General features: G+C 44.2%; 2 protein-coding genes across 2 annotated transcripts in view; one reads left to right on the forward strand and one right to left on the reverse strand.

Moving 5' to 3' along the window:
• Window positions 1-283: 283 nt before the first annotated feature.
• Window positions 284-3299, forward strand: LOC147427121 (uncharacterized). Its single transcript, XM_086498268.1, has 7 exons — window positions 284-967; window positions 1034-1165; window positions 1260-1472; window positions 1599-1839; window positions 1980-2335; window positions 2509-2670; window positions 2814-3299. Exons 1-7 carry the CDS (start codon window positions 284-286, stop codon window positions 3297-3299), a joined length of 2274 nt encoding a protein of 757 aa, XP_086354394.1.
• A 1258-nt stretch (window positions 3300-4557) lies between these two features.
• The window catches only part of LOC147427122 (UDP-glycosyltransferase 85A1-like), a 55247-nt gene continuing 32313 nt past the window's right edge, over window positions 4558-27491 (reverse strand). The window contains exon 2 of the mRNA XM_086499199.1: window positions 4558-6072. Coding sequence (XP_086355325.1) covers window positions 5165-6072 — 908 coding nt within the window. The 3' untranslated portion in view covers window positions 4558-5164. The remainder of the gene's footprint in view (window positions 6073-27491) is intronic.

Raw genomic sequence — 27491 nt, forward strand, 5'->3', positions numbered from 1 at the left:
TCTTCTCCATATATCCCTCAAGCTCTCTCATTCATCTCCTTACCTACTCAAGCTCCCTCAAGCTCTCTCCATTCATCAAGGGCCAAGGCTTCAAGCTTTGGCACTCCATCAAGGCTTCAAGCTCCCTCATCTCCTTCAAGCTCTCCATTAATCCTTCAAGCTCTCTTCATCTCCTTCAAGCTCTCCATTATTCCTCAAGCTCCCTTCATCTCCATCCATCTCCTTCAAGCTCTCCATTACTCTAAAGTTCTCTCATCACTCCCCATCCCTCAAGCTCTCCATAATGCCGCCCGCTCTTCATGAAGCCTTCAACAAGCATTGCCGCTACTTTGAAAGGGTGAAGAAAAAGCAAAATGTTTGCAAATGGTATTGCAAATATTGCCCGAAGACCATGACCTCAAGCTCCACCCGCCTTATCATCCACTTGACCAAGATGGGAGGGGAAGCGGGTCCTTGTCCGAATATCCCCGACGACATTCTCCAAGAGTGCAAAGCAAAGTATCTCCCCTTGAAGACGCACAAGGCGGTTGCAAAGGCATTGGAAGAGGTGGTTCCGCCCGACCATGATCTCTCCGATTCGGGAGAGGATGTTTCTCCATCAATGTCCGTTGCATCCGGCGCCGCTACCATGGCCTCCACCGAGGGTGGTAGCGTCTCAAAGAAGAGCAAAAGAAGTCATGGTGTGCGGCCTCCAAAGCAAGCTACTCTTGCACAAACGGTGGGTGGAACTTCCGGTCCATTGTCTTTCCTCAAAGAGAGGCAACGACAAGCGGAGATAGAGATTGCACGCACCATCATTGAGTGCAATATCTCTTTTCATATTCTTCGCACGGATCGTTGGAAACACATGGTGAAGGCTATTGCCGCGGTTGGTCCATGTGAAGGGTGGACGGGAGTGTCATACCATGACATGCGCACCAAAAAGCTTGATGAAGAGAGGGCACGAATCGACAAGTCTCTTGACCCCGTGCGTGCCGGATGGGTAAAGTATGGTTGCTCTATTCTCACCGATGGATGGAGTGACCGCAAGAAGAGGGGAATCATTAATATCCTTGTCTCATGCCCTCTTGGCACCTACTTCTTGCGAGCGGTTGATGCGGGAGCAAGGGGGAAAAAGGTCACGGGTGCCTTCATTTACTGCCACATTCGTCAAGCCATAAAAGAGGTAAAAATTTTGATTCCACTCTCAAGTATCTACTATTTTCAATTTTGTCTTTTGCCTTGGCTCTTCTCACTTTCCCTTCTTTCTCCATATGTAGATCAGTCCAAGCAACGTCATTCAAGTAATCACCGACAATGCCTCCACTTGTGCTTCCATGGCCAAAAAGCTAGAGGCGGAGTATCCACACATAGTATGGACTCCATGTGCATCACATTGCATTGACCTCCTCTTGGAGGACATTGGAGACCTACCTTGGGTGAAGGACATTCTATCACAAGCCCTCTCCATCGTCAACTTCATCAACAAAAAGGTGAGAGTACTTGCGATATATCGCACTTACTCCGGCTTGGAGTTGAAGAAGCCTTCCGCAACACGCTTTGCCGCTATGTGGCTCCTCCTTGAGCGCCTCTATGATGTGCAAACCAACTTGCAAAAGACAATGGTCTCGGATGAGTTCAAAGCATGGATTGAAGAAGAGACCCAATCATCCCAACAAGATGCAAAGGCCATCCAACGGCTTTGCTTGAAGGAGGAGTTTTGGCAAGAGGTCAAGGGTCTTGTCATGGTGGTATTGCCATTGTATAAGGTGCTTCGGATGACCGACATGGAAGGGTCTACCATAGGTCTCCTTTACCACTTCATGGAGGAGGCTTACAAGGAGATTGAGAGATCCACCATTCTTGATGGAACACCCGATGGTTCACGGTAAACATATCACCTTATGATTTATGTACATTGTAAGTTGTCTTTTTCTATCTACGGTTCTACCCTTCCATGCTTGACTATCTTTCTCTCTCTCTTTGTAGTGATGTGTTGGAGGACTCTCTAAAGAGAGATGACATTCTCTTCCTTGTTAAAAAGCGGTGGGATTGGATGAGGCGACCAATCCGTGGCTTTGCCGCCCTCTTGTATCCGGCTTTCAAAAAGCCATCCATCTTTGCGGATCAAGCACTTCAAGAGGATCGCGACAAGTATCTTCCAAAGATACTCAATGAAGAACACCATGGAGAGTTTCTCCAAGAGCTCATCAACTATGGAGACCAAAGAGGCACGGCATTCGCTTCCTCGGTGTGTTGGAAGAGGGATTCGTTAGTGAAGCCTCTTTTTTGGTGGGAATGTTTTGGCTATCAATTGCCTCACCTTCAAAGGGTGGCATTGAGGGTTCTTGGACAGGTATATCATATATATTAATAATTATACATAATACCATACTATAAATTATAAATTTATAATCTCAATCATGTCATCATTTGACATTCATCATTCATGTGACATAAGTAACCTCTCAATTGAAAAGTCCCACAATTCAAATCTCATGCCTCTCTTCTATCATCTATGTGCTCTAGAATTGCTCATCGGGTGCATGTGAGTGGAATTGGTCAGCGTATTCTCTTATACACACTAAGATCCGCAACAAGCTTTCTACGAAGCAATTGGAGCGGCTTATCTATTGTCGCTCCAATTTACGCATGTTGAGGTCCATGCATGAGATGCCAATGGCTAGGCAGGTAATTGAGTTGGCTACATCATACTCTTTATTTATGCTTTCACATGTATGATGTAATATGTATGATGTATCATGTGCTCATATTTTTGGAATGCCAAATTGCTAACTCCATTAATCTTCTTGCATGTTGTAAATGACAAATAGGTGAATGTAGATGAATGCAAGCTCTCCATTGAGACTCTTAAGAGTCTCAACAAAGATCGTGATCCAGAGGAGGAGCAAATATTTCGAGACCTCTACTTGGAGTTGGAGGAGATTGATCGCCGTGTCTCTCGCACACGGTCCCGCAAGAAGGTGGTTGAGCGAGCTTTGGAAGCTACAGGTAGAGGAGCTTCCACTTCGGTTGCTCGTGGGAGTGGAAGAGCGTCGACACGGACACTCAGGTCCTATGTGCGACGAGGCTCGGGTAGCGGATCTACTATGGCGGACACCACTTTGGAGAATGTGTCCATTTCTAGGCCTATGGATCCTAGAGAGCCAGAGTTTGATGATGAAGGCAACATCCTTAGTGAGGGAGATTATGGTCTTGCATCTAGTGCATCTGATGCAAGTAGTGATGAGGATGATGCAGCTACCTCTAGCTCAAGCTCGGACCACAACTCCAATGATGAGAGCGATATGAGCACTTAGAACTCTCTCTTTATGCTTTAAAGTTTGCACCCATGGGCCATGAGACTATGAGTTGTGTCACTACTTTTTTGTACTACTTTTTGTCACTTGTATCTCTTGAGCCTCGACTCTCTACTTATGTAATGAATTATGAAATCAAATGCAATCATGATCATCTTTTTTCGAACATTGCCGTTTCCAATGTCCATGGCCAAATCTTTAATGTTCTTACTTGTAAGACATCTCCTTTAAGTTGTATGTACTTAATACTAAGTAGTTACTCATAATAGAGTAAAAGCTCTGAAAAATATATGATTTATTTTTTTGCATCGTACGTTACTTCAACGTACGTCTATTTTTTTTTAGTTCGATTAGTACCGCACGTCTTCGTACGTGTAACCATCGTACGTGACCGTACGAGTCAACTATGAGGAAAAGTCAACCAGAGATAATTGGCAAGGGAACAATTACACCCAAGTTAGCTCCTCAATCCAAGGGGGTATTTCCATGACGAAAAATACAAATAGGACAGAACTCATCCCAAAGCAAGAATACATTCCTATCCATCGAGATAAACCAAAAAAACCGTTATGGTACCTCCTAGCATAGGATGTAGGCTTCAAAACCAAAGAGCAAAACCTACCATTAAGAGTTATGGTTGCAAGAAAACCCCTTATCTACAAGTCGATCAAAGGCACGCTTGTTAAAACTAGCAAGTTTAAAGGGTAACATCAAGCCCAATCCAATGTCAGATTCTTAAAGCTACCATCAGACCCCATGGCCTTCAAAGGCAAGTTAAGGTTAGAATTCTATTAAAGGGAGCAACTTTTTTACACACACACACACACACACACACACACACACACGTTACATATGGGCTTTTCTCGAGTGGCTTCAAAGGTTTCCATGGCCCAAGCATGTTTCTCTTGCGTCAATATTTGCAACACATTTATTGTAACATCGCTATAAAAATCAAAGTAACAATTAGATAATAGAGAGGAATCTTGATGTATGTCTGGAAAGCTAAGCAACCAAGTAGTAGTAGCAAGGTATGTGGTGGAAGATGCTGGCTATCCTGCATGAGAAGAGAGACCATTGCACTTCAAACGAGGCTTTCATATGTTTGGATGTGTGCCCTATCATCCTCTAAACCCTAAGCCTAGCTCTCTTGACTAGGTGGTGAGTCAAATCTACTTTCAAACTTGAACTTCAAGCACTGATGTACGTCCTCTGCCTCGAGCTCTCCTCCATTATATCTAGCTTTCTGTGCAAAAAGGGGAAAAATATATTGTTTATTGACATCTTGAAGAGACCTGAAAAGCCTATGAGAACATCCCATGTAGATACTCCACCATGAGATATAAGGCAGTAGATCAACAATCATATACATCTCTGATTAGCTAGGCATTTAGGTATGCAAAATGGGGGAGTACAACATTATAGGCATCTAGATCCACTGAAAAGAAATTAAAGGCAGCAAGCCTCTCTTCACAATTGTTTGTTCCAATTTCTTATATGCCATTTTCTAATTGCAAATGTTCTACTTAATAAATTGTGAGCTCTTTCATCATCCTCTCTTGCTAATCGCCGAGTTCATGCAACCTGTGCTAATAATGCTTTAGAGAAAACATCTTTCGTAGCGAACTCACTAAGACTTCCTATTAGTACTAGTATGGCTTGGGCCTTCGTCGCTAGCCAGTGTTGTGCAGAGGCTTGCCCCGCACTGCAGGGTTAGTTTGCCGGTAGGAATAAGCGGTGCAGCAAAAAGGAGGTGCATGAATTCAAAAGAACCGGGTGCACAGCTAGTTGGCATCCCTTCCAGGCGACCTAGCAGTTTTTAGGAGATGCTCTGCAGGTTTAACCTGCTACAACAACAAATGTTCAGGCTACATTAGAACTTTCAGGACATTCTGCACATTGACCAGTGAGGAACCACTATGCTGCACTGCCTTTTTTGCGGCAAGGCTTAGCTTTCTTGCTCTCTTGCCCATTTCTTGCCCTTGTTTTCCCTCCATCAGGAGCCTTACCAACCTCTCAACCTCCTCCTTTGTAACCAAACCCTGGTCTGTAGCTTCAAAGCTTTTCCCAACCTTCCACTCTTCTACCATCCACTTTCGGTTCATCATTTGATCTGCAAAATAAGGCCATGCTAAGGTAGGAACCCCCATACTTAGACTCTCCAAGGTGGAGTTCCAGCCACAATGAGTGAGGAAGCCTCCAACACTTTTGTGAGAAAGAACAAGAGACTGTGGTGCCCATGGTGTTATGTAGACAAGACCACCCTCTAGAAACGTCTTTGGAAGCGCCGAAGCAATGCTGTTTTTAACATCCGGGCGGATTGCCCACAAGAGTGGCCTCTCACTAGCTTCTAATCCCAGCACTAGCTCCTTAAATTGCACTTCTGAGAGACTGGCTATGCTTCCAAATGAGATGTAAAGTACTGATGATTCCTTCTGGCTGTCAAGCCAGGGTAGACATTCATGATCCTCTGGCCATAATTGAGCTCCAGTTCGATTGTCCTTGGAGTCCACATTTGCCAGCAGTGCTGGTGGTAGAAACGGCCCCGCTGCAAGTACCTCGAAATCCTCATTCAAAGCTTTCAATACACTTCTCTCCAGATCGTCGAAGGTGTTTATTAGAACACATTTTGCTTCTTGCAAGCGCTGGAAGGGCAAGAGCTTAAACTTGAACATGTAATTGGAAGCATCTGAATCCTTGAAAAAAGAAGGCAAATCTTCAGGTGAGAGAGGAGGATGCCCAGGGATACTTGTAATGAGATCTTTCCTGGACTTAACTACAAAACACAACAGAATTGTTTGAGATAGTTGAAAAGTGAATAATGCAAATCATTTTATACTTAAATGTTCAATACTACTTAAATTACCACTGTTCACAACTAACTGGAAGGCAGAGCCAAACTTTGTATGACTTGGGTACCTATGTTAGTGCATGGCAAATAACAAAAAAAATTAAAACTACACACCTAGAAAGAAGAAAAGAAAAGTAAAAAAAAAACAGCTAACCAGAGGGGCAAAAAAGAACGGAAAGAACAGAACATTATGTAAGGATAGATATGAGGACATCTTGCGCCCTTCAGAATCCATCTTGGAAGGCCAAGAAATGAACATCTCAGCTACAAAACAAACGAAAGATCACCTACTCAACTCCATGATTGTAGGAGGTGGAGATAGTTCACTAGAATATCTGCTGTAAAACATAAAGAAGTGCAACTTGAACTTGAAATAACTAGCCAAGAGAGGTAGGGTAAGGGAATTTCACACTCAGAGCTAGAGTGCTCAATACAGAATTGTCTGTCGGACTGTCTTAGAAAGGTATGAATGCATCTCATCAGCCTGTTATTGTTTAATGTTCAGTTGGAGAAGAATCTGTTCATGTCTTTCCATGAATTGCCAAATAGGCTTCCACGGTCCAACATCTCATTGGGCCACAATCTTTGATCACAAGATAGCAACCTCTCTCTCTCTCTCTCTCTCGTGAGACATCTAACCCTATGTGTACGTGGACAAGCTACTTCATGACAAGGGTTCAGTCAGTCTAGAATAGGAAGTGATCTGGCACTTTTGTGAGTCTGTTCGCAGACCAGAATAGATGCACATCCTCTCGTTGCACACAGCATGATCATCAAATTTCCATCATAACCTATCAGGAGCATTTTTACAATGCATAGACCTATTTTCCTTATTTTTGACATTTTTCACTTATTATTTTTAAGTGACTTTTGTTGGGAACTGGGTAGGGCAATTTGACTAGCCAAGTACATAAGAAAACCCTTGTCACGTGACACGTCCAACCCTATGTGTCCGTAGACAAGCTACAGCACGACAAGGGTTCGGTCAGTCCAGTCAGTCTAGATTAAAAGTGATCTGGCACTTTTTGTGAGTCTATTCGTAGACCCTGCATGCCCAGTCACTTAGCATAGATGCATATCCTCTGGTTGCACACAGCATGATCATCAGAATCCATTAGAATCAGTTAGGGGAATTTTCCAGTGCATTTAGCCTATTTTCCCTATTTTTGGTATTTTTCACTTATTATTTTTAAGTGACTTCCCAACAAAAGTAGGTAGGGCAATTTTGCTAAGTTAATATATAAGCAAACCCAAGTTAGCACTCAATGGCAGAAGAGGCAGCAGGAGCTTCCCGCTCAACAGGCATTCTTCTCAGCAAGAACCCTCAAACGCCAAGCTTCCCATAGCCTAGCGTTTTTGGACATCCTCAGCACTTCCCCATCCCTGGCGTTTTGCAGATTTGCTTGATCGCCACAGATACTCAGCCCTAGCGTTTTGGTCTTCACCAACACTCCCAGATTTCCTAGCGTTTCCAGTTTCCCATGATCGCCAACCTTTCCTCAATCCCTAGCGTTTTTGCTAGCGATAGCAAATCAGTCCAGCGTTTTCACTTTCAGCCTGAATTGAAGCCTCTGCAGCAGCGTTTTCAGCATTCCCCACAGTAGCAGATTCAGCCCTAGAAGCATTGCAGAAGACCCCCATTTTCGGCCCTTGAAAACGCAGCCAAAACAGTCATTTTCAGCCACCGAAACAGCCCCGAAATTCAGTAGATAGAAGACCGCAGATTTCAGCCCTAAAGTCGTCGTCGTCATCAGCATAGTCCCAAGTTGCATCAGTCCATTGCATCCGCATTGTACCACTTTGTGCAATCATAAGTAGAGCACTCTCGTCGGCGAGAGTGGGGCCTTCGGAGAAGGGTTTTACAACGTCTCTGGTGTCGTATCTCTCTTCTCTCTCTATCTCTCAGTCTCATACACTTGCACGCACAATGTCCATTCACTTTGTTTGTGATCATAGCATTCTCTCATTAAGAACGGAAGGCTCTACCTTCCATAAGAACAAAAGGAACCTTGAGCACAGTTCGGAGCACTCATCTTGAGCAAAGCACAAACAATCATTCCGTTGCACCTAACATTGGTATCAGAGCTTTGGTAGTGTTATGTATCACTCAAGGAAAGAACTACAAGAACCACAAGAAATTTTTTTGCTTGTTGAGGTCGCACGAACGTTCGCTTGGGCGTGTCGATTCCTAATCGTGTTTTGTTGAAGAGTGACAAGAATCCTAAGAAAGAAGGGCTTGTCCAGCCTCCCCTTGTGTCTCTTTTCACTCATTGAGAGCGGACCGTGCACTTAGCGGCCGGCCAATCGACGTGAGGTGGGAAAAGCAACCTTGGTGTGAGCGCAAGGCCGCCAAGGGGTGCACCCGCGGAAAGGAGTAGAACTCGGGTGAAGAGAAGATCCTTCCCAATCACAGTTTGCAAGCGAAAGAAAACCTCAAGAACCAAGACCCCCAAGAACCCAAGTTCCTCGTGAAGTTAAGAACCCAAGACCACAAGAACCCACGACTTCAGAAGGATCATATTTGAAGCAGAATGGATACTTCGCTTGGAGGTGATGAGCATGAGAGAGGCGAAGAAGAATTTTCCCCACCCGGAGGTTTTTCCGACCCTCCCCCTTCCCCATCTACGACAAAGATTACACTAACTCCTATGGAGGAGTTGAAGCAGTTGTCTATGGAAAGAAAGTTAGAACGCGAAGCAAGAGAAGCAGACAGAAAGGCCTACGAAGAAGAAATGACAGCCATAGATCGTGAATTTGATGCAAGAATGGAAGCCATAGAGCATCAGTACGACTTGGAAGAAAAAGAAAGTGAAGCCAATCGAGAGAACAAAGCAAGACAAGCAGAATTTGATCGCGAGAACAAAGCCCTCAGAAAAGAGCGACCAACACAACAAAGAGTTATGGCGACTCTTTTCTCAAGTTCAGGCACAGATGCAAGAGATTTGGGGAAAGGAGACTCTCTCAGCCTCTTCTTCTCTAAAGCATGACACACAGGATTTGCATGATTATGAGAAGCATGATGATTTGAATGATAATGATGAGCATGATGATTTGCATGATCAAGATGTGATTTCTCACAAGCATGATGAGTCGCATGAAGATGCTCTGATTGTTCACAAGGATGATGTGTTAGTGGATGCTTTCTCTAGCGAAGCTAACCTCGTTGAAGATTCAATCAATCACGAAGAACCGATCTTGGCTTTCGAGTCGAGGTCCAAAGAACCCCGGCAGGACGATTCAATCATTCAGAAAGAACCGATCTTGGCTCTCGAGCCTAGGTCCAAAGAACCCTCACAGGAAGTATTATGTGTTCGCATGATTAGTACGCACGCATTGTTCGAGTGTTTCATTCGTCATCGTTTCCTGTATTTTAGTCAACGTCGTTATGTGATCCCTTTTCCTAGGCATGACATATTGTACGTTGAGCACATTTCACTCGTAAATGAGCCCAAATGTATGCGGATTTTTCATGAAAAGCTGAAAAGTATGCATTCAAGGACGTCACATTCCATGTCTCTTCCTTGGCATGACACATTCCTAGAACGAGCACATGAAAGTATGAGCACCAAGCATGGGCATTTCCATTGTGAATTGCCACAGTTGATTGCTTTAGATCATAAGAGAAAGATTCGATCTCATTGTTTGCGTATGTTTGATGAACAGGTTGTCACTCCGTCTCTATGTTCAGCTACATTGCATACACAGTCTTTAGAGAAGAGAAGATTTTTTCCACTCACTTTATATGGAATAGGTATGTTCATGTTTTTGTGTTGGAAGTGGTTTCAGGAATTTTCAGCCATGGAGATTCTTGAAGACGAAAGAAACAGAACTCTAGACGAAGTTGAGGCATCGAAGGAACCACAGAAGACTTTGTCGCTTTCTGCGCGGCCCAAAGAAGCAAGCGTTGCAGACCTTTATGAAGTTCAAGTACCGCACAACCCACACATCCGAGTGGGCCAACGAAAAGTCCCTTCCAGGATTCCGGATGCTATTGGCGATCTCCCTCGACGCCATACAGCTCGGTACCAATACCTCACTTTGAAAAAGAGGGGATGTCATGTGACACATCCAACCCTATGTGTCCGTGGACAAGCTACAGCACGACAAGGGTTCAGTCAGTCCAATTAGCCTAGATTAGAAGTGATCTGGCACTTTTTGTGAGTCTATTCGTAGATCGTGCATACCCAGTCACTTAGCATAGATGCATATCCTCTGGTTGCACACAGCATGATCATCAGAATTCCCATCAGAATGCATTAGAATCAGTTAGGGGAATTTTCCAGTGCATTTAGCCTATTTTCCCTATTTTTGGTATTTTTCACTTATTATTTTTAAGTGACTTCCCAACAAAAGTAGGTAGGGCAATTTTGCTAAGTTAATATATAAGCAAACCCAAGTTAGCACTCAATGGCAGAAGAGGCAGGAGGAGCTTCCCGCTCAACAGGCATTCTCTCAGCAAGAACCCTCAAACGCCAAGCTTCCCATAGCCTAGGGTTTTTGGACATCCTCAGTACTTCCCCATCCCTGGCGTTTTGCAGATTTGCTTGATCGCCACAGATACTAAGCCCTAGCATTTTGGTCTTCACCAACAGTCCCAAATTGCCTAGAGTTTCCAGTTTCCCATGATCGCCAGCCTTTCCTCAGTCCCTAGCGTTTTTGCTAGCGATAGTAGATCAGTCCACGTTTTCACTTTCAGCCTGAATTGAAGCCTCTGCAGCAACGTTTTCAGCATTCCCCACAGTGGCAGATTCAGCCCTAGAAGCATTGCAAAAGACCCCCATTTTCGGCCCTCGAAAACGCAGCCAAAACAGTCATTTTCAGCCACCGAAACAGCCCCGAAATTCAGTAGATAGAAGACCGCAGATTTCAGCCCTAAAGTCGTCGTCGTCATCAGCATAGTCCCAAGTTGCATCAGTCCATTGCATCCGCATTGTACCACTTTGTGCAATCATAAGTAGACCACTCTCGCCGACGAGAGAGGGGACTTCGGAGGAGGGTTTTACAACGTCTCTGGTGTCTTATCTCTCTTCTCTCTCTATCTCTCAGTCTCATACGCTTGCACGCACAGTGTCCATTCACTTTGTTTGTGATCATAGCATTCTCTCATTAAGAACGGAAAGCTCTACCTTCCATAAGAACAAAAGGAACCTTGAGCATAGTTCGGAGCACTCATCTTGAGCAAAGCGCAAACAATCATTCCGCTGCACCTAACAACCCTAGCGCTAGCAATTTTGGCAGAAGAGGCAACAGGAGCACTTGCTCAACAGGCACCTTCTCAGCAAGACCCCCAATAGATGAACCCTAGCGTTTTGCAACAAACAAGACCTAGCGTTTTTGACAAACCAGCCCTGGCGTTTTTGCACAGCAAATCAGCCATGGCGACAGCAACACGGCAGATTCCATAGCATGACAGCAGATTAGACCTAGCGTTAGCAGATTTCCACCACAAGCACAAAATTCAGCCTAGCGTTTTTGGATCAGCAAGACCAACCAGCGTTTTTGCAAATCTTCGCGTCAGAACCAACAAGTAGACCAGCGTTTTCAGTTTTCAGCAGTTAGAACCCGCAGTAGAAGTCCCGAACCTCGAAGATCTCACCTTCCCGCAACAGATCCTCACCGCACGATCAAATCCCGCGAAGTTTGCAGTTTCAGCCCGGAAAACGCAGATTTCAGCGTCTGCGTTTTCAGCGTGTCGTCGTCGCCATCGACATAGTCACCGACATAGAGTCAGATCCACAAAGCATTGTCGAGATTTGTGCAATCAAGAGTCGACCGCTCTCGCCATAGAGAGTGGGGCCTTCGGTGGAGGGTTTGAAAACATTCTGGTGTCGTATTCTCTTCTCTCTCTATCTCTCGGTCTCAGCACCATCATTCACAGTGTTCATCCACTTTGTTTGTGTCCATTGCACTCTCTCACTAAAGGAACAGAAGGCTCTCCCTTCCGTAAGTAAAAGGAAACCTTCAGCACAGTTCGGAGCACTCATCTTAAGCAATTTTCAACATTCACTTTCTCTGCACCTTACATTGGTTTCAGAGCTTTGGCAGTGTTCTGTATCACTCAAGGAAAGAACCACAAGAACCACAAGAATTTTTTTTGCTTGTTGCGGTCGCACGTAACTCAAGTCCTCTTGGGCGTGTCAATTCCTAATCGTGTTTTTGAAGAGTGACAGGAAACCCAAGAAAGAAGGGCTTGTCCAACCTCCCCTTGTGCCTCTTTTCACTCATTGAGAGCGGACCGTGCACTTAGCGGCCGGCCACTCGACGTGAGGTGGGAAAAAGCAACCTTGGTGTGAGCACAAGGCTGCCAAGGGGTGCGCCCGCGGAAAAGAGAAGAACTCGGGTGAAGAGAAGATCCTTCTCTAACACAGATTGCAAGCGAAAGAAGAACATCAAGAAGACCCTCAAGAACCTCAAGACCCTCAAGAACCTCAAGAAACTCAAGAACCTCAAGACCCTCAAGAACCAAGACCCACAGGAACCCAAGTTCCTCGTGAACTTAAGAACCCAAGACTTCAGTGGATGGTCATCACCCGAAGCGGACTGGATATTTCGCATAAAGGTGGTGAGCATGGGAGTGGCGAAGAAGAATTTTCCCCACCAGGAGGTTTTTCCAACCCTCCCCCTTCCCCATCTACACAAAGGATTGCACTAACTCTTATGGAGGCTTTCGACAAGATGATAATGGACAGAAAGCTAGAAAGCGACGAAGGAATGGCAGTCATAGAGCGTAAATACAAAAAACGAATGACAGCCATAGCACGTGAACGCGAAGAAAGATTGGCAACCATCGAGTGTAAGTACGAACAAGCACACTTGACAGCCAAAGCAAGCCTAGCCGAATTCGATCGCAAGTGCGAAGAAAGACGCTTAGAGTATGAAGCGCAGAGCGCCCAACAAATACAAGAGTTTTTGCGACCTTTTTCTAATGTGCACACGCAGATTGCAAAGGATTAGGAGAAGAAGGATTAGGAGAAGGAGACTCTCTCAATGTCTTCTTCTCCAAAGCATGACACACATGAAGAATTGCATGATGATTTGTATAATCAAGATGTGATTTTTCACCAGTATGATGATTTGCAAGAAGATGATGTGATTGTTCACAAGGATGATAGTTTAGTTGATACTTTTTCTAGTGAAGCTAACCTCATTGCAGATTCGATCAATTACGAAGAACCGATCTTGGCTCTCGAGTCGAGGTCCACAGAACCCCACAAGAAGATTCGATTGATCACAAAGAACCGATCTTGGCTCTCGAGTCAAGGTCCGAAGAACCCCCACAGGAAGTATTTTGTGTACGAATGATTAGTTAGCACGCATTGTTCGAGTGTTTCATTCGTGATGCTTTCCTATATTTTAGTCACCGTCCTTATGTGATCCCTTTTCATAGGTATGCCATATTGTACGATGAACACGATTCGCTCATGAATGAGCACGGATGTATGTTGATTACTCATGAAAAGACGAAATGTTTGCATTCAAGGGATTCACATTCCATGTCTCTTCCTTGGCATGACACAGTATCTGAAAGAGCACAAGAAGGATTAAGCACCAAGCATAGGCATTTCCATTGTGATTTGCCACAGTTGATTGATTGATCAAAAAGACAAGTTTTGACCCCATCGTATGCGTATGTTTGATGAACGGTTTGGCACTTCGTCACTTTGTTCATCTGCATTGCATGCACAATTTTTTCGAAGAATTAGAATTTTTCCACTCACTTTACATGGAATGTGTAAGGTGCAGCGGAAGTGAATATTGAACTTTGCTAAAGATGAGTGCTCCGAACTATGCTCAAGGATTCCTTTTACTTACGGAAGGGAGAGCCTTCAGTTCCTTTAGTGAGAGAGTACAAATGATCACAAACAAAGTGAATGACACTGTGAATGAAGGTGTTGAGACTGAGAGCTAGAGAGAGAAGAATACGACACCAGAATGTTGTCAAACCCTCCTCCGAATGTCCCACTCTCTATGGCGAGAGCGGTCTACTTATGATTGCACAATTCTTTACAATGTTTGGACTTGCCGACGATGTCGACGACGATGAGGACAACGACTAGATGGGCTGAGCTCAAAAGAGGAGAATTTCTGATGTTTAGATACAATAGAGCTTGGGCCAACACCAATGGAGCAAATAGCTCACACAATATGGGTAAAATGTACCAGATACAATCACAAACTCGAGCAGAAGCTTCGCTAATAGGAGAAACTTACACAGCCAAAACAGCAGAAAAACAGTGAGGAATTTGGCAAAATGGACATCGCCATTGCGTCCGGAACGGCCCAAAACCACAGTCTACAATGTCAAAGTGCTCAAATCCGACCTCGGATGAACAGTTTACGGCCAAAACAGGCTCCAAAATGAGCAAAAACACACCTGCGACTGTTCCTCCTCTCTTCTCCACGTTTTTTCTGGTCTTCTCTCTGTTTTTTCAGTTCCCACACTTAGCTTAATTAGTTGGGCACCCTTGGCCTTTTAGATGACCTCAAACGGACCCCGAACAGGCCAAAAACTGACCTCGCAGTGCATAGTTGTCACCTTTTTGCATCATCCGCACACCTGGCACTCGACTTTTCAATAATGCATCCCGCCACCACGTGAAGTGGCCCCAAAATATGGTCTTCATGATGACCTCTCTGCATAATTATCACAAGAAAACATCCACGTCGTGTCCGTGCTTATCCACGTGCAAGTCTTGACCCCGTTCGGCCTCCTAACGCCACTAGATACCATCTGACGCACCTGTTTACCTCATGTCGTTGGCCCGCGGATAGCTTCCTCGAGAAGTTTTACGCGCTAACAACTCCTCCTTATTGTAGAAAAAACACACTGGTACTGGTGATAGTGAAAATCGATGCACTATGTACATGCTGTCCTACCTGTACACATGTGGGCCCCACATAACCACCTGGCTCTGAAAAATGGGCAATTCTTTATTTGATGCACCATGCATGTATATGTACATATGCGCAATCCCTTGCTCCAAAAAACTCCTGACAGCGTCTTATGCCGATCATACTTCACTTTTTGGCAAACCGATAGAGAAGAGAATACGACACTGGGAAGTTGTCAAACCCTCCTCCGAAGGCTCCACTCTCTATGGCGAGAGCGGTCTACTTATGATTGCACAAATCTCTACAATGCTTGGACTTGCCGACGATGTCGACGACGATGAGCACGACGACGAGATGGGCTGAAATCTGACAATGCTAAGGACTGAAATCTACAAATCTTTATTTGTTGAATTCTAACTCTATGTCGGTGACGACGGCGATGACGACGATGCGACGACGACGCGCTGAAAACACAGATGCTGAAATATGTGTTTTCTGGGCTGAAACTACAAACTTCGCGGGATCTGACCATGCGACGAGGATCTGTTTGCGGGAAGGTGAGATCTACAAGATTTGGGACTTGTTCTACTGTGTCTAAGTGCTGAAAACTGAAAACGTTGGTACTTCTTGGGATTCCGTCACGGTGAATCTGCAAAACGCTATGCTGATGCAAAAACGCTAGGGCTGAAATCTGTCTGTTGCGGCCGGTTGTCTTGCAAATGCAAAACGCTAGGCTTCTTGATTGGTCCTGCTGCTGTGGTACTGTCGCCAAGCTGATGCAGAAGCAAAACGCTGGCTGATCTGAGTTCTCGTCCAAAACGCTAGCAAATCTGCTGTGGAGCAAAAACGCTAGAGGTCCTTGGGGTCCTGCTGAGAAGTTGCCTGTGAGTAATGCTCCTGCTGCCTCTTTTGCCAAAAAGTGCTAGCGCTAGGTTACAAACTTAGCAAACTTGCCCTACCTACTTTTCAACAAAAGTCACTTAAAAATAATAAGTAAAAAATGTCAAAAATAGGGAAAATAAGTCTATGCATTGTAAAAATGCTCCTGATGGGATCTGATTGAAATCAGATGATCATGCTGTGTGCAACCAGAGGATATGCATCTAATCTAAGTGTTCGGACATGCACGGTCTGCGAACAGACTCACAAAAGTACCATATCACTTCCTATTCTAGACTGATTGAACTGAACTGATCCCTGATCATGCTATAGCTTGTCCACAGACACATAGGGTTAGATGTGTCACGTGACAACCGTACAACTGCCGCAAATCACGAAGATCCATACGCTTAGCCACATCAGCCTGTCAGCGGGAAATTCGCCGCAAATCCCGGAATCTACCACGTCAACCTATACAATGGGTTTGCAGCCAGCCGGGGTGTGTGGGTGTGTCCTCTGCTGCCCCCTTGTCCAGGGCCACGACACGTCATCAGTTTGTGACCACTTGCTAGTTCTCTGCTCAAGGACAGCATTTCTTTGGTGGCAACGACTGGTTGCTGATGGTAAACACACACCTTCTTGCGATAAATTCCGACGTGATATTCGCAAGGCGTTGGAACCTGCCAATGCGGATTTTCATGCCCGGTCCTATCTTCGCCGCCTGAGCTAGACAGGTTCCTTGGCCGCGTACATCACAGAGTTCCAAAGGCTAACTCTGGAGATAACTCTAGAGATAGAGACTCTTAGTCCCTCTGATAAACTTTACAGCTTTATCAACGAAATCTGTCACGTGACACATCCCAACCCTATCTGTCCGTGGACAAGCTACACCATAGCAGGGTTCCCGTCAGTCAAGTCGGTTTAGATTAGCAGTAATCTGGCACTTTTGTGAGTCTATTCGTAGACCGTGCATGCCGAGTCACTGAGTATAGATGCATATCCTCCGGTTGCACACAGCATGATCATCAGAATTCCCATCAGAATCCATCAGATTCAGTTAGGGGAATTCTTCAGTGCATTTAGCCTATTTTCCTATTTCTTGTTATTTTCACTTATTAATTTTAAGTGACTTTCCAACAAAAGTAGGTAGGGCAATTTTGCTAAGTTAATATATAAGCAAACCCAAGTTAGCACTAAATGGCAGAAGAGGCAGCAAGAGCTTCCCGCTCAACAGGAAACTTCTCAGCAGTACCCCCCCTCAACAGTAGACCCTCGCCATCCACTCCTTTCCCTTTGGCGTTTCCACCCAGCAAGCCATCGCCTACAAGTCCTCTTGCTTGGCATTTTCCAACCTCAGCAGATACATCCCAGCCAAGGTTTTTCAGCCTTGACAAAAACACAAGCATCACTTGCAGATTCAGCGTTTTTTCAGCCTTGTCAAAAACGCCAGCTCAGCAGTAGAAAAAACGCAGAATTCAGCAGTTGGATTCTCGCAGTTTTCAGCCTATGACACAGTAGCAGATCAACCCCTAGACGGTTGCAGATGTTCCTCCCATTTTCAGCCATAAAAACGCAGCCAAAACAGTCATTTTCAGCCACCGAAACAGTCCAAGAATTCAGCGATTAGAATATCTCAGATTTCAGCCATCAGGTCGCCGTCGTCATCGGCATAGTCCCATTGCATCAGTCCATTGCATACGCATTGTACACCTTTGTGCAATCAAAGTAGGCCACTCTCGCCGACGAGAGTGGGGCCTTCGGAGGAGGGTTTTACAACCTCTCGGTGTCTCTCTCCTTCTCCCAGTCTCATTCACTTGCACGCACAATATCCAGTCACTTTGTTCGTGATCATAGCACTCTCCATTAAGACGGAAGGCTCTCTCCTTCCTAAGAACTAAAAGGAACCTTGAGGAATAAAGATCACTAATCTTGAGAAAATACAACATTCATTCCGCTGCACCTTACATTGCTATCAGAGCTTTGGAAGTGTTCTGCATTACTCAAGGGAAGAACCACAAGATTTATTTTTTTTTCTTGTTGCGATCGCACAAACCCAAGTGCGCTTGAGCGTGTCGATTCCTAATCGTGTTTGGTTGAAGAGTGACAGGAATCCCAAGAAAAAAGGGCTTGTCCAGCCTCCCCTTGTGTCTCTTTTCACTCATTGAGAGCGGACCGTGCACTTAGCGGCCGGCCAATCGACATGAGGTGGAAAAAAGCAACCTTGGTGTGAGTGCAAGGCCGCCAAGGGGTGCGCCCGCAGAAAAGGGTAGAACTCAGGTGAAGAGAAGATCCTTCTCCAACGCGATTTGCAAGCGAATGAAAACCTCAAGAACCCAAGAACCAAGACCGTCAAGTACCCAAGTTCCTCGCAAGCTTAAGAACCCAAGATCATAGTGTATGGTCGTCACCCGAAGCGGAATGGATACTTCGCATACAGGTGATGAGCATGAGAGAGGAGACGAAGACTCGTCTCCACCCGGAGATGATTTCTTCAACCCTCCCTCTTCGCCATCTATGCCACCAAGTGCACCAAACCCTATGGAGGAAATGGTCAAGCAGATGATGGCCATGATGGATAGACAAGAAGCAAATCGCCTTGCTCACGACCGCGAGCACGACGACAGAATTGCAAGAATGGCCGCAGACCAAGCAGCCAAAGACCGTGAGCGCGACGACAGAATTGCAAGAATGGCCGCAGACCAAGCAGCCAAGAACCGCGAGCACGACGAAAGAAACGCAAGATTTGTCGCACAACAAGAAGAAAATCGCATTGCCTTAGAACGCGAATGCGACGCAAGAAAAGAAAGAAAAGAACTACGAAAGGAGGAAGCGGCAGCACGAGCCGCAACCTTGGAGGCCGAGCGTGAAGCTCGACGAGAGCTACGCACTCAAGAATTGCTTGCCCAAGTCCTAACCTCGAAGACCGAACCACCCAAAGATCGTGGGAGTTCGTCAAGTGGCGCAAGCCACGACACGGATTCCAACCATCCAGTCATAGAAAAGTTGACTTTCAGTAACTATGACGGTAAGATGGATGCTACGGTTATTCATTCTTGGTTGCATCAATTTAATGCTTATTTTGCGATAACTAAGAAGACAGGAAATAGCAAAGTTTTGACGGCAGCTATGTACCTTGCCGGTGATGCCATCAATTGGTACCACGCATGGCAAGAGGCACAGCTAGCCGCGCACCTAGAGGCAGCCGACTAATTCACGTCCCTCTCTTTTAGTTGGACTGATTTCCAAGACAAGCTCAAGGAGCGGTTTATGCCACGTCAGTACCTTGAACGATTGAAGGACGATTGGCGCGCTCTCAAGCAAAATGGTATGCTTGTTATGTCTTTTTCTAATCGTGTTTTGCAGCTAGGTACTCAATTACGAAAATCGGATGATGAGCGCAAAGAGGCTTTTCTCTTTGGGTTGGACAAATACATCAAGTTTGATGTTGAAGTCTTTGACCCCGCGGATCTCAACAAGGCGGTAGCAATCGCTCTCGCCCAAGAGATGAAGCACAACAAGGGAAAGCCTACGGAGAACAAGACTTCCACAAGTACCTCGCAGACTTCCCAGAACCCTCAGAACGGTAAGAACGGTAAGAATGGTAAGAATGATAACTCTTCTAACCAATCTTCCAACAGTCTCTCATCAAAGAATTCTTCCAATGAATCTAAGGGTAAGGCTAACACAATTGCTAAACCTAAGCTTACTCCAGATGAGAAGGTAGCACAAGGAATTGTAGGAGGATACATCACGTCGGAAGAACAAAGCACGTATTCTAAGGAAGGTCGTTGTTTTCATTGTCACATTAAGGGTCACATCAAAAGAACATGTCCTAAGCTTGAATCGAATGAATCTAAAGAACCCACAGCACCCACTACATCTGTCAATGCAATGAATCATAACACGATTGTGCCCAAAGTTTCTCAGGATCCTCCCATTGATGTTCTCTCATTAAATGTTATGGTCGTACGTCGGGGCACCGTTTTGTCATATTGTTTGACCCAGGTAGTATGCATGATGTGATCAGTCCCTCTCTTGTTGAGAGAGCCCGCATCGAAGTTAGTCCGAGATCTCCTATGGAGGTCTCTGGCTTTCTTCTCGATCTGGACGCTCTCATCACAAGGGAATGCCTTGATGTGTTGTTTGTAATTCAAAAAGCTGCCTTCAGTAGAAGGTTTGTTGTTTCTCCTCTCTCAGGATGTGATATGATTTTGGGCATTCGATGGTTTCCTGATAATAACCCTCTCATTGATTGGGAGACTAACACCTTCACTCTCAATGCCAAAAGTGATTCTCCTATTGTCATTCAAGGAGAGGACATTGCTCCTTCTCTATCTCTCATTGCTAATATGCAGGACAAGGTTGCAAGAATTCGGGATAAGGAAATTCTCTCAATCTCTTTTTCTCCACGGCATGACACACAGGCTTTGCGTGATTATGAGAAGCATGATGATTTGAAGGATAATGATTTGCATGATGATTTGGATAACAATGACAAACATGAGGATTTGCATGATCAAGATGTGATTTCTCACACGCATGATGAGTTGCATGAAGATGATGTGATTGTTCACACGGATGAGGTATTAGTGAATGCTTGTTCTAGCGAAGCTAACCTCGTTGCAGATTCGATCAATCACGAAGGATCGATCTTGGCTCTCGAGCCTTGGTCCAAAGAACCGTCACGGGAAGTATTATGTGTTCGCATGATTGATACGCACGCATTGTTCGAGTGTTTCATTCGTGAAGGTTTCCTGTATTTTAGTCAGCATCGTTATGTGATCCCTTTTCCTAAGGATGACATATTGTATGTTGGGCACGTTTCTCTCATGGATGAGCACGAATGTATGCGGATTGTTCATGAAAAGCTGAAAAGTTTGTATGTAAGGAAGTCACATTCCATGTCTCTTCCTTGGCATGACACAGTTTCCGAACGAGCACATGATTGTATGAGCACCAAGCATGGGCATTTCCATTGTGATTTGCCACAGTTGATTGATTTCGATCAAACACGAAAGATTCGAGCGCATTGTTTGCATGTGTTTGATGAACGGGTTGTCACTCCGTCTCTATGTTCATCTACATTGCATACACTCTTTAGAGAAGACAAGATTTTTTTCCTTCACTTTACATGGAATAGGTACGTTCATGATTTTGTGTTAGAGATGGTTTCAGGAATTTTCAGCCATGGAGATTCTTGAAGACGAAAGAAGCAGATCTCTAGACGAAGTTGAAGCAAGGAAGGAGATTCAGAAGACTTTGAGTCTCTTTCGGCGCGGCCCAAAGAAGCAAGCGTTGCAGACCTTTATGAAGTTCAAGTACCGCACAACCCACACATCAGAGTGGGCCAACGAAGAGTCCCTTCCAAGATTCCGGATGCTGTTGGCGATCTCCCTCGACACCATACAGTTCGGTACCAGTACCTAAATTTGGAAAGGAGGGGATGTCACGTGATACATCCCAACCTTATGTGTCCGTGGACAAGCTACACCATAGCAGGGTTCCCGTCAGTCAAGTCGGTTTAGATTAGCAGTGATCTGGCACTTTTGTGAGTCTATTGGTAGACTGTCACGGCTAGGGACTTGCTACGCGCCGTGTGCGAGCCACAAAGGCTCCTAGCACACAATCATACAACAGACAAGCTCACAAGGAAGAATGGTGTGTCACTCACCTTCCTGCGTAGTTGCGAATGAAGGATTCCCGCGCCGCGAAGAAGAAGGAGACGCCGCTACGCCGCGCTCAACCGCCTCGCCGCCGTCGTGCCGCCGCAACGCTCGATCACACACACTCACACTCTCTCTCTCTCACACACACGTACACACACACACACACAAGGAGATGGTGAAGGAGAAGGTGGAGATGGAGCAAGAGCGGCTTCTATTGCACAATGAGAGAATGAGTAAAAATTAGGTTTAGTGGCTTTTATATGAGCTCACCCCATTCACACTTGGGCGCCCATACTTAGCCAACTAACTCCTTGAATATTCCAGTTAGAGTGCGTCTGTCATCGGCGATCACCCTTACCCTGTTCCTATTGGTCCGACAGGCCCGGTACCTGACTCTAAATAATACAACGTTTATAGATCATAGGGTGTCCGTGTGCCGTGAGGGTTAACATGCGCCCCTTCCTTATGTAGATTCCGTCCTCGGAAGCTATCCAGTTGAAGCTCGTTCGTCGAGATGGAAGAGCAGTCGACATGGATGTGCATAGCCTTCTTCAATCACTGCAAAATCAAACAACATTGCCACAGTAATTGCATTCTCATATACAATTAAAAATCATATGCAATAGACAGACAAATTGATTGGTAACAGAATTTTAGACAATTTGTCAGCAATAAACATTAAATTGCAATATAATCAAATACATAAACAGATGTAAAGGTAAAAAATTAAACAAGTCTGGAGTCGCTAATTTAACGGTCAAAAGGCACTAGAGCTCAACTATTAATACCATGGGTAACTTCTCAATGTTCTCTGGTCAATTAAGTTGTTTAATCGCGAGAGCCAAGTATTTGATGTTCGAGGGCTGACTAGAGGCTATACCTAGAAGACCTTGTAGTTAAGCTACGATAAAAGGAATTTCTCATGAAATCATCACCTGACTAATTACATTTTCTTTGACCCCCCAAAGTCTTTTCACATTGATTCAATTTTGATGTGTGTTCTTATTTTGTATGCCTTGGGTTTTTTGCTTTTCAAGGAAAAGCGCCCACACTGGGAACCTCTAGGGCTCTAGTACCATAGACGATACATGTGAGTGAAGTACCAATTTAAGCAGGGATTTCTCTTCCAGCTTAAAATTTTACATTGTGGCACTTCGATTTTTTGTTTGTTCATTTTCAGCATTTTAATTTTGTAACTTTGGGGGGTCATATAACACTGTTACCCTCCTCAGGCTCATCACATTAGTAAACTCCCTTTATAATACTTAAGCTAAAGGTCAATAGGGTTAAGCCCACTAGAAAGCCCTAGTACATTTCACACAATGCTGCCTAAATCGGATTAAGAACCTAAGTAACCATTGCGTATTAGGAAGGCATTCCCCATTGTATTAAGAGAAGATTTCTAATACCTAGCTTCGTCAAACTAGCTTAGTCGGACTGCTTGATTTTTAAACCTAGACAAGTGATTGTGACAAAACATTACATTGAATTAAATGTTTGATACTAAGCAAATGCGCTGAATATTATGCTACCAATCACAATCAAAGCAGACAAACATGGATGCAAAAAGATAAGGGCAATGTTAATGGATATAAAACACCTATTTGTGTTGATGGTCGCGCTTGATTTAAAGTGTGAACGAGAGAAAGGTTCCATGAAGGTCCAAATCCTATCAATAGCAACACGCTCCTATACACACTAGGAAACAAAAGGAATACCTCCAAGAGGCACATTAGTGGGAAAAGGTACCAACACTTATTGAACACGACAAAAAACATAAGGAACCCTAACCTAATTATTTGCACTCCCCCTAAAGAGTCAAGGGAATAGGATATTGTAGAGGTTGGGGGAAAACCCTAAGGCTAAACCTCTATCCTCCTCGTCGAGATAAACAAAGTCATCATCCATGAGACCATATGTGTCATCCGTGTAGTCATGTAAATTTTCTTCTTCATCATAGGTACCCATGTTTACTAAGAAGGTCACTAGACGCCTATAGTCATCTTGGTCAAAAGGGTAGGCTTATGCAATGGGAGAAACGCTCTCTACTAAGTATGGATCAGACGTGGTCAAGAGACGTATCAGCCATTCTAACTCCTCAAAATTCCTCTCACATGCTAGCGTACCTATCAAATCCCATTCACACGCAAGCACTGGAAAGACCATGTGAAACATTTGTGAAAAGTAACGAGGGTACCTCTCACCCAAGGCAGGAGTGGATGACTCTAGCGTACTAGCCATATCTGTACACGCAAATAGATGATGGTTAGAGTGCAAATATTACAAGGGTCGTGTTCTTGTGCATAATTTGTTTTTATTATTTTGTGTTATGGCTCTTGCTCTTTTACTTTTTTATCTTGTTTTTGTGAGTATAAGGCTTTATATATACATTCCCTAAGATTGGAGATTGAGAGGTCAGGGAGGAAGGTTAAGAGGGAAGCAAGTGAATGACGGATGTCAGCAAACACTCCCCCCTTCCTTGGGTAGATCATACTTTTTGGAATGATGTCGTCACCTTTTGAAACCAATTGTTCCAAGTTGTTATGGGTAAAGGCTTTAACCAATAGTTTTCGATCACCCTATGTGTTTCATCTAGTTGCAAGGGTCGTAAGGTACTCTCCCATGATTTTATTTGCAACATTGTTGGAGGTGGTGAATCTACAACGGGAGGTGCAAACTCTTTCTTGCTTGTATGGATATGTACAATGGTAGGTGGAGGTTGTGTCGAAGCTTCTATTTCCGTATAGGAACTACATGAAGAGCAAGAAGCTTTATTTGCTTTTCCTGTTCCTAAGTTAGGTGGAACAAATCGTTCTTTCTTTGGTACCCAAACTAGCTCTGGAACAAGTATGTCGCATTCCGTGATTTTTTCCTTTCCACGATTTTCAATTTGTTTTGGAGCCACAGGATTGGGTTTACATGGGCCAGGTGACAGGTAAGAGTACAATTTACATTTGGGCACCCAGATTTGATCATTTCCTTTATAGTATCCTTGGGCTTTTAATAGTCGTTTAGGAATCCAACGCCACGTTTTCTTACATTTCTTGGAGCGAGTGGGACGTTTCTTACGAGGCTTCCGTTTTTTAGCATCGGCCATGGTTACTAAAGAAGCTTTAGGGACCCACTTGTATGCTTTCTTTGTTATATTAGGATGGTTCTTGTGTGTCTCAAGCTTTCTTTCAACTACATCAGTTGAAGATCTAGAGAGTTGGGCTATGGGGACGTATGGTTCAACCTCCTGGACATGCAATGTCTTGGGTTTTATTTCCTTAGGCAATATCTCAGGGACTATGGCTTGAGTGGTAGGGATAAGAGTTGGTTTTTGCGTTGTGACACCCCCAGTCCCCCAATCAATAGTGCATTTGGTGGCTATCATCCACGTACGTCCTAGATTTATATTATCCTCCATAGTTCCAATAGGCATGACCAAAAAGTCTTGAGCTACAATTCCATTGTCATAACTGACAGAAGTGTGTCAGATTCCAAAAACCGTAGTTTTTTTCTTGTTGAAACCCTTGACTTGGATAATACTCTCAGATAGAGGTGGCTTCCCTAACTGACACCACATCCCATAGGATAGCAGATTATATTTAGCACCCGTGTCCAATAAGGCGTTATATAGCACTTTTCCATAGGCACTATTTAACTCAATAGGGTATCGTAGAGGTGTGTCAGAGTCCAACCAATCCTCTTCGATTTCCACGTGGAATGCATTTGTGACTCCAAGGTTAGCCTCTCGTTTTTGTCTTATACGTTGTTGTCGCTCCTTAGCCTCAGCTTGAGCTTGTATCTTCTTTAACTCGGTTTGTGCTTTGGCGGCCTTCTTTTGATGAATGGCCCGTAGTTCTTCTTGGCTTAAAGGATCATAATATCTTTTGAATTTACTCCCATTGAGGAATCCAATGGTTTCAACTGCATCAAGAGTTTCCACACGAAGGGTACCTTGTGGGGTAATTTCACATACTCTATATGGTCCTTTACCAGCATATTTCAACTTTTTCTTCTCTTTACGTAGTCCATACATAAGGACTTTATCACCAACTTTGATGTCCTTGTCCTTCACATTGCGATCAAACCACTTCTTTCTCCTATCCTTTTCCACAAGAGCATTTTGCACAGCCAACTGTCTCTCTTCGTCTAGTTTTCTAAGATATACAAACGCTCGGTTAAGGGGTTACCATTCCATCCTTCCTGTGAAGCTACCCTAAGACTAGGAATGACAAACTCCCAAGGCATAACCGCTTCTTGGCCGTATACCATTTTGAATGGCGTACAATTAATAGCCACTTTATAAGCAGTACGATAAGCCCATAGAGCAGATGTCAACTTCAAATCCCAATCAGTGCGATGAGCTTCTACCGTCTTGGTTAAAATAGAGATAAGAGTCTTGTTGGTGCTCTCGGCTTGTCCATTAGCTTGCGGGTAATAAGGTGTAGACTTATGGTGGGATATTATAAAGGTCGTGGTAAGCTCTCTTATTACATCATTTATAAAATGGGTACCATTATCACTAACAATTTCAAAAAGGCAACCAAATCTGGTGATAATGTTCTCAAAAAGAAACTTAGCTATTGTCCTCGCGTCAGCTTTTTGTGAAGCCTTAGCTTCAGCCCATTTGTTACATAGTCCGTAGCAACTAGAATATATCGAGATTGAGTGTTGCGAGCTGTGGGACTAATTGGACCTACAAAGTCTAAGCCCCATTTTTCAAATGGTTGGGTTACTTTAATAGGATGTAAGGGCATTCTGTCTTTGCGCTGTGTGGTCTTGTAACGTTGGCACTCATCACACCCTTTTGTAAAAAGTGATGCATCCTTAAATAAAGTTGGCCACCAATAGCCTGATTACAGCACCTTTCTAGCAGTCAGGTCTCCTGAAAAATGTCCTCCTGCTATGCCCATATGTGCTTCTTGCAAGATATACAAATATTCATCCTCGCGGGCACAACGCCTAAGAATATCATCCTTGCCTAGTCTATACAGAGTTCCGGCAATCAAACAATACGGTTCACATTCTTTTACTAGCCTTCGAGCGATATCCTTACGAAGTTCCTTGGGTGGAAAACCATTAACTAAAAAGTTAACAATGTTCTCACTCCATTCAGGCATAGTCTCAACTATGAATAGGAAAGTATCAGGTAATTCATCATCAACTCCTGTAGGGGCTTCACCATTGGGTATGCGAGACAAATGATCAGCCATGACGTGCCTTTTATCGGGTCTCACTACAATCGTGAAATCAAACTCCAGAAGAATTAACAACCATCGTGTGATTCTTCTTGTGGAGCATGGCTTGTTTACCAGATACAGCAACGCTTGATGATCCACATAAAATACAAACTTGTTTGCCAAAAGGTAGTAGCGAAATTTCTTTACTGCATAAACCATTGCTAAACCTTCTCGCTCTGTAGTGGTGTAGTTCCTTTCAGCATCGTTCAATTGACGGCTTGCAAAGCTAATGGGATAGTCCAATTTATGTTCTCCTGGTTGAGTGAGAACACACCCAATAGCAAAGTTTGATGCATCAATATGCACATGGAAAATGACATCCCAGTTAGGTGTCCTTAAAATCGGAGCACTTGCTAGTGTTTTCTTCAATTGTTCATAGGCCTGGTCACACTCTTCAGTCCATTTAAATTCAATGAGAAGCTTGTACAAAGGACATGCTATCTCAGCGAAAAATAAAATAAACCGTCGATAATAACCCACGTGTCCCATGAACCTTTGAACTCCCTTGTAATTGGTTGGTGGTGGTAACTCTAGAATCACTTTAATTTTGCTCTCATCGGTTGAGATACCATTCTTAGATACTATATGCCCTAAAATAACTCCATGCTTGACCCAAAATTGGCATTTGAACGGGTTCAATGAGATACGATATAACCTACACTTTTCAAACAACTTCCGCAAACATGATAGATGTTCTTTCCAAGAAGAGTAAACACAAAGGTCGTCTAAGAAAGCTTCA

The sequence above is a fragment of the Adiantum capillus-veneris genome, chromosome 24 (assembly GCF_014529385.1).
Source record: "Adiantum capillus-veneris isolate H3 chromosome 24, ASM1452938v2, whole genome shotgun sequence".
Classification (NCBI taxonomy): domain Eukaryota; kingdom Viridiplantae; phylum Streptophyta; class Polypodiopsida; order Polypodiales; family Pteridaceae; genus Adiantum; species Adiantum capillus-veneris.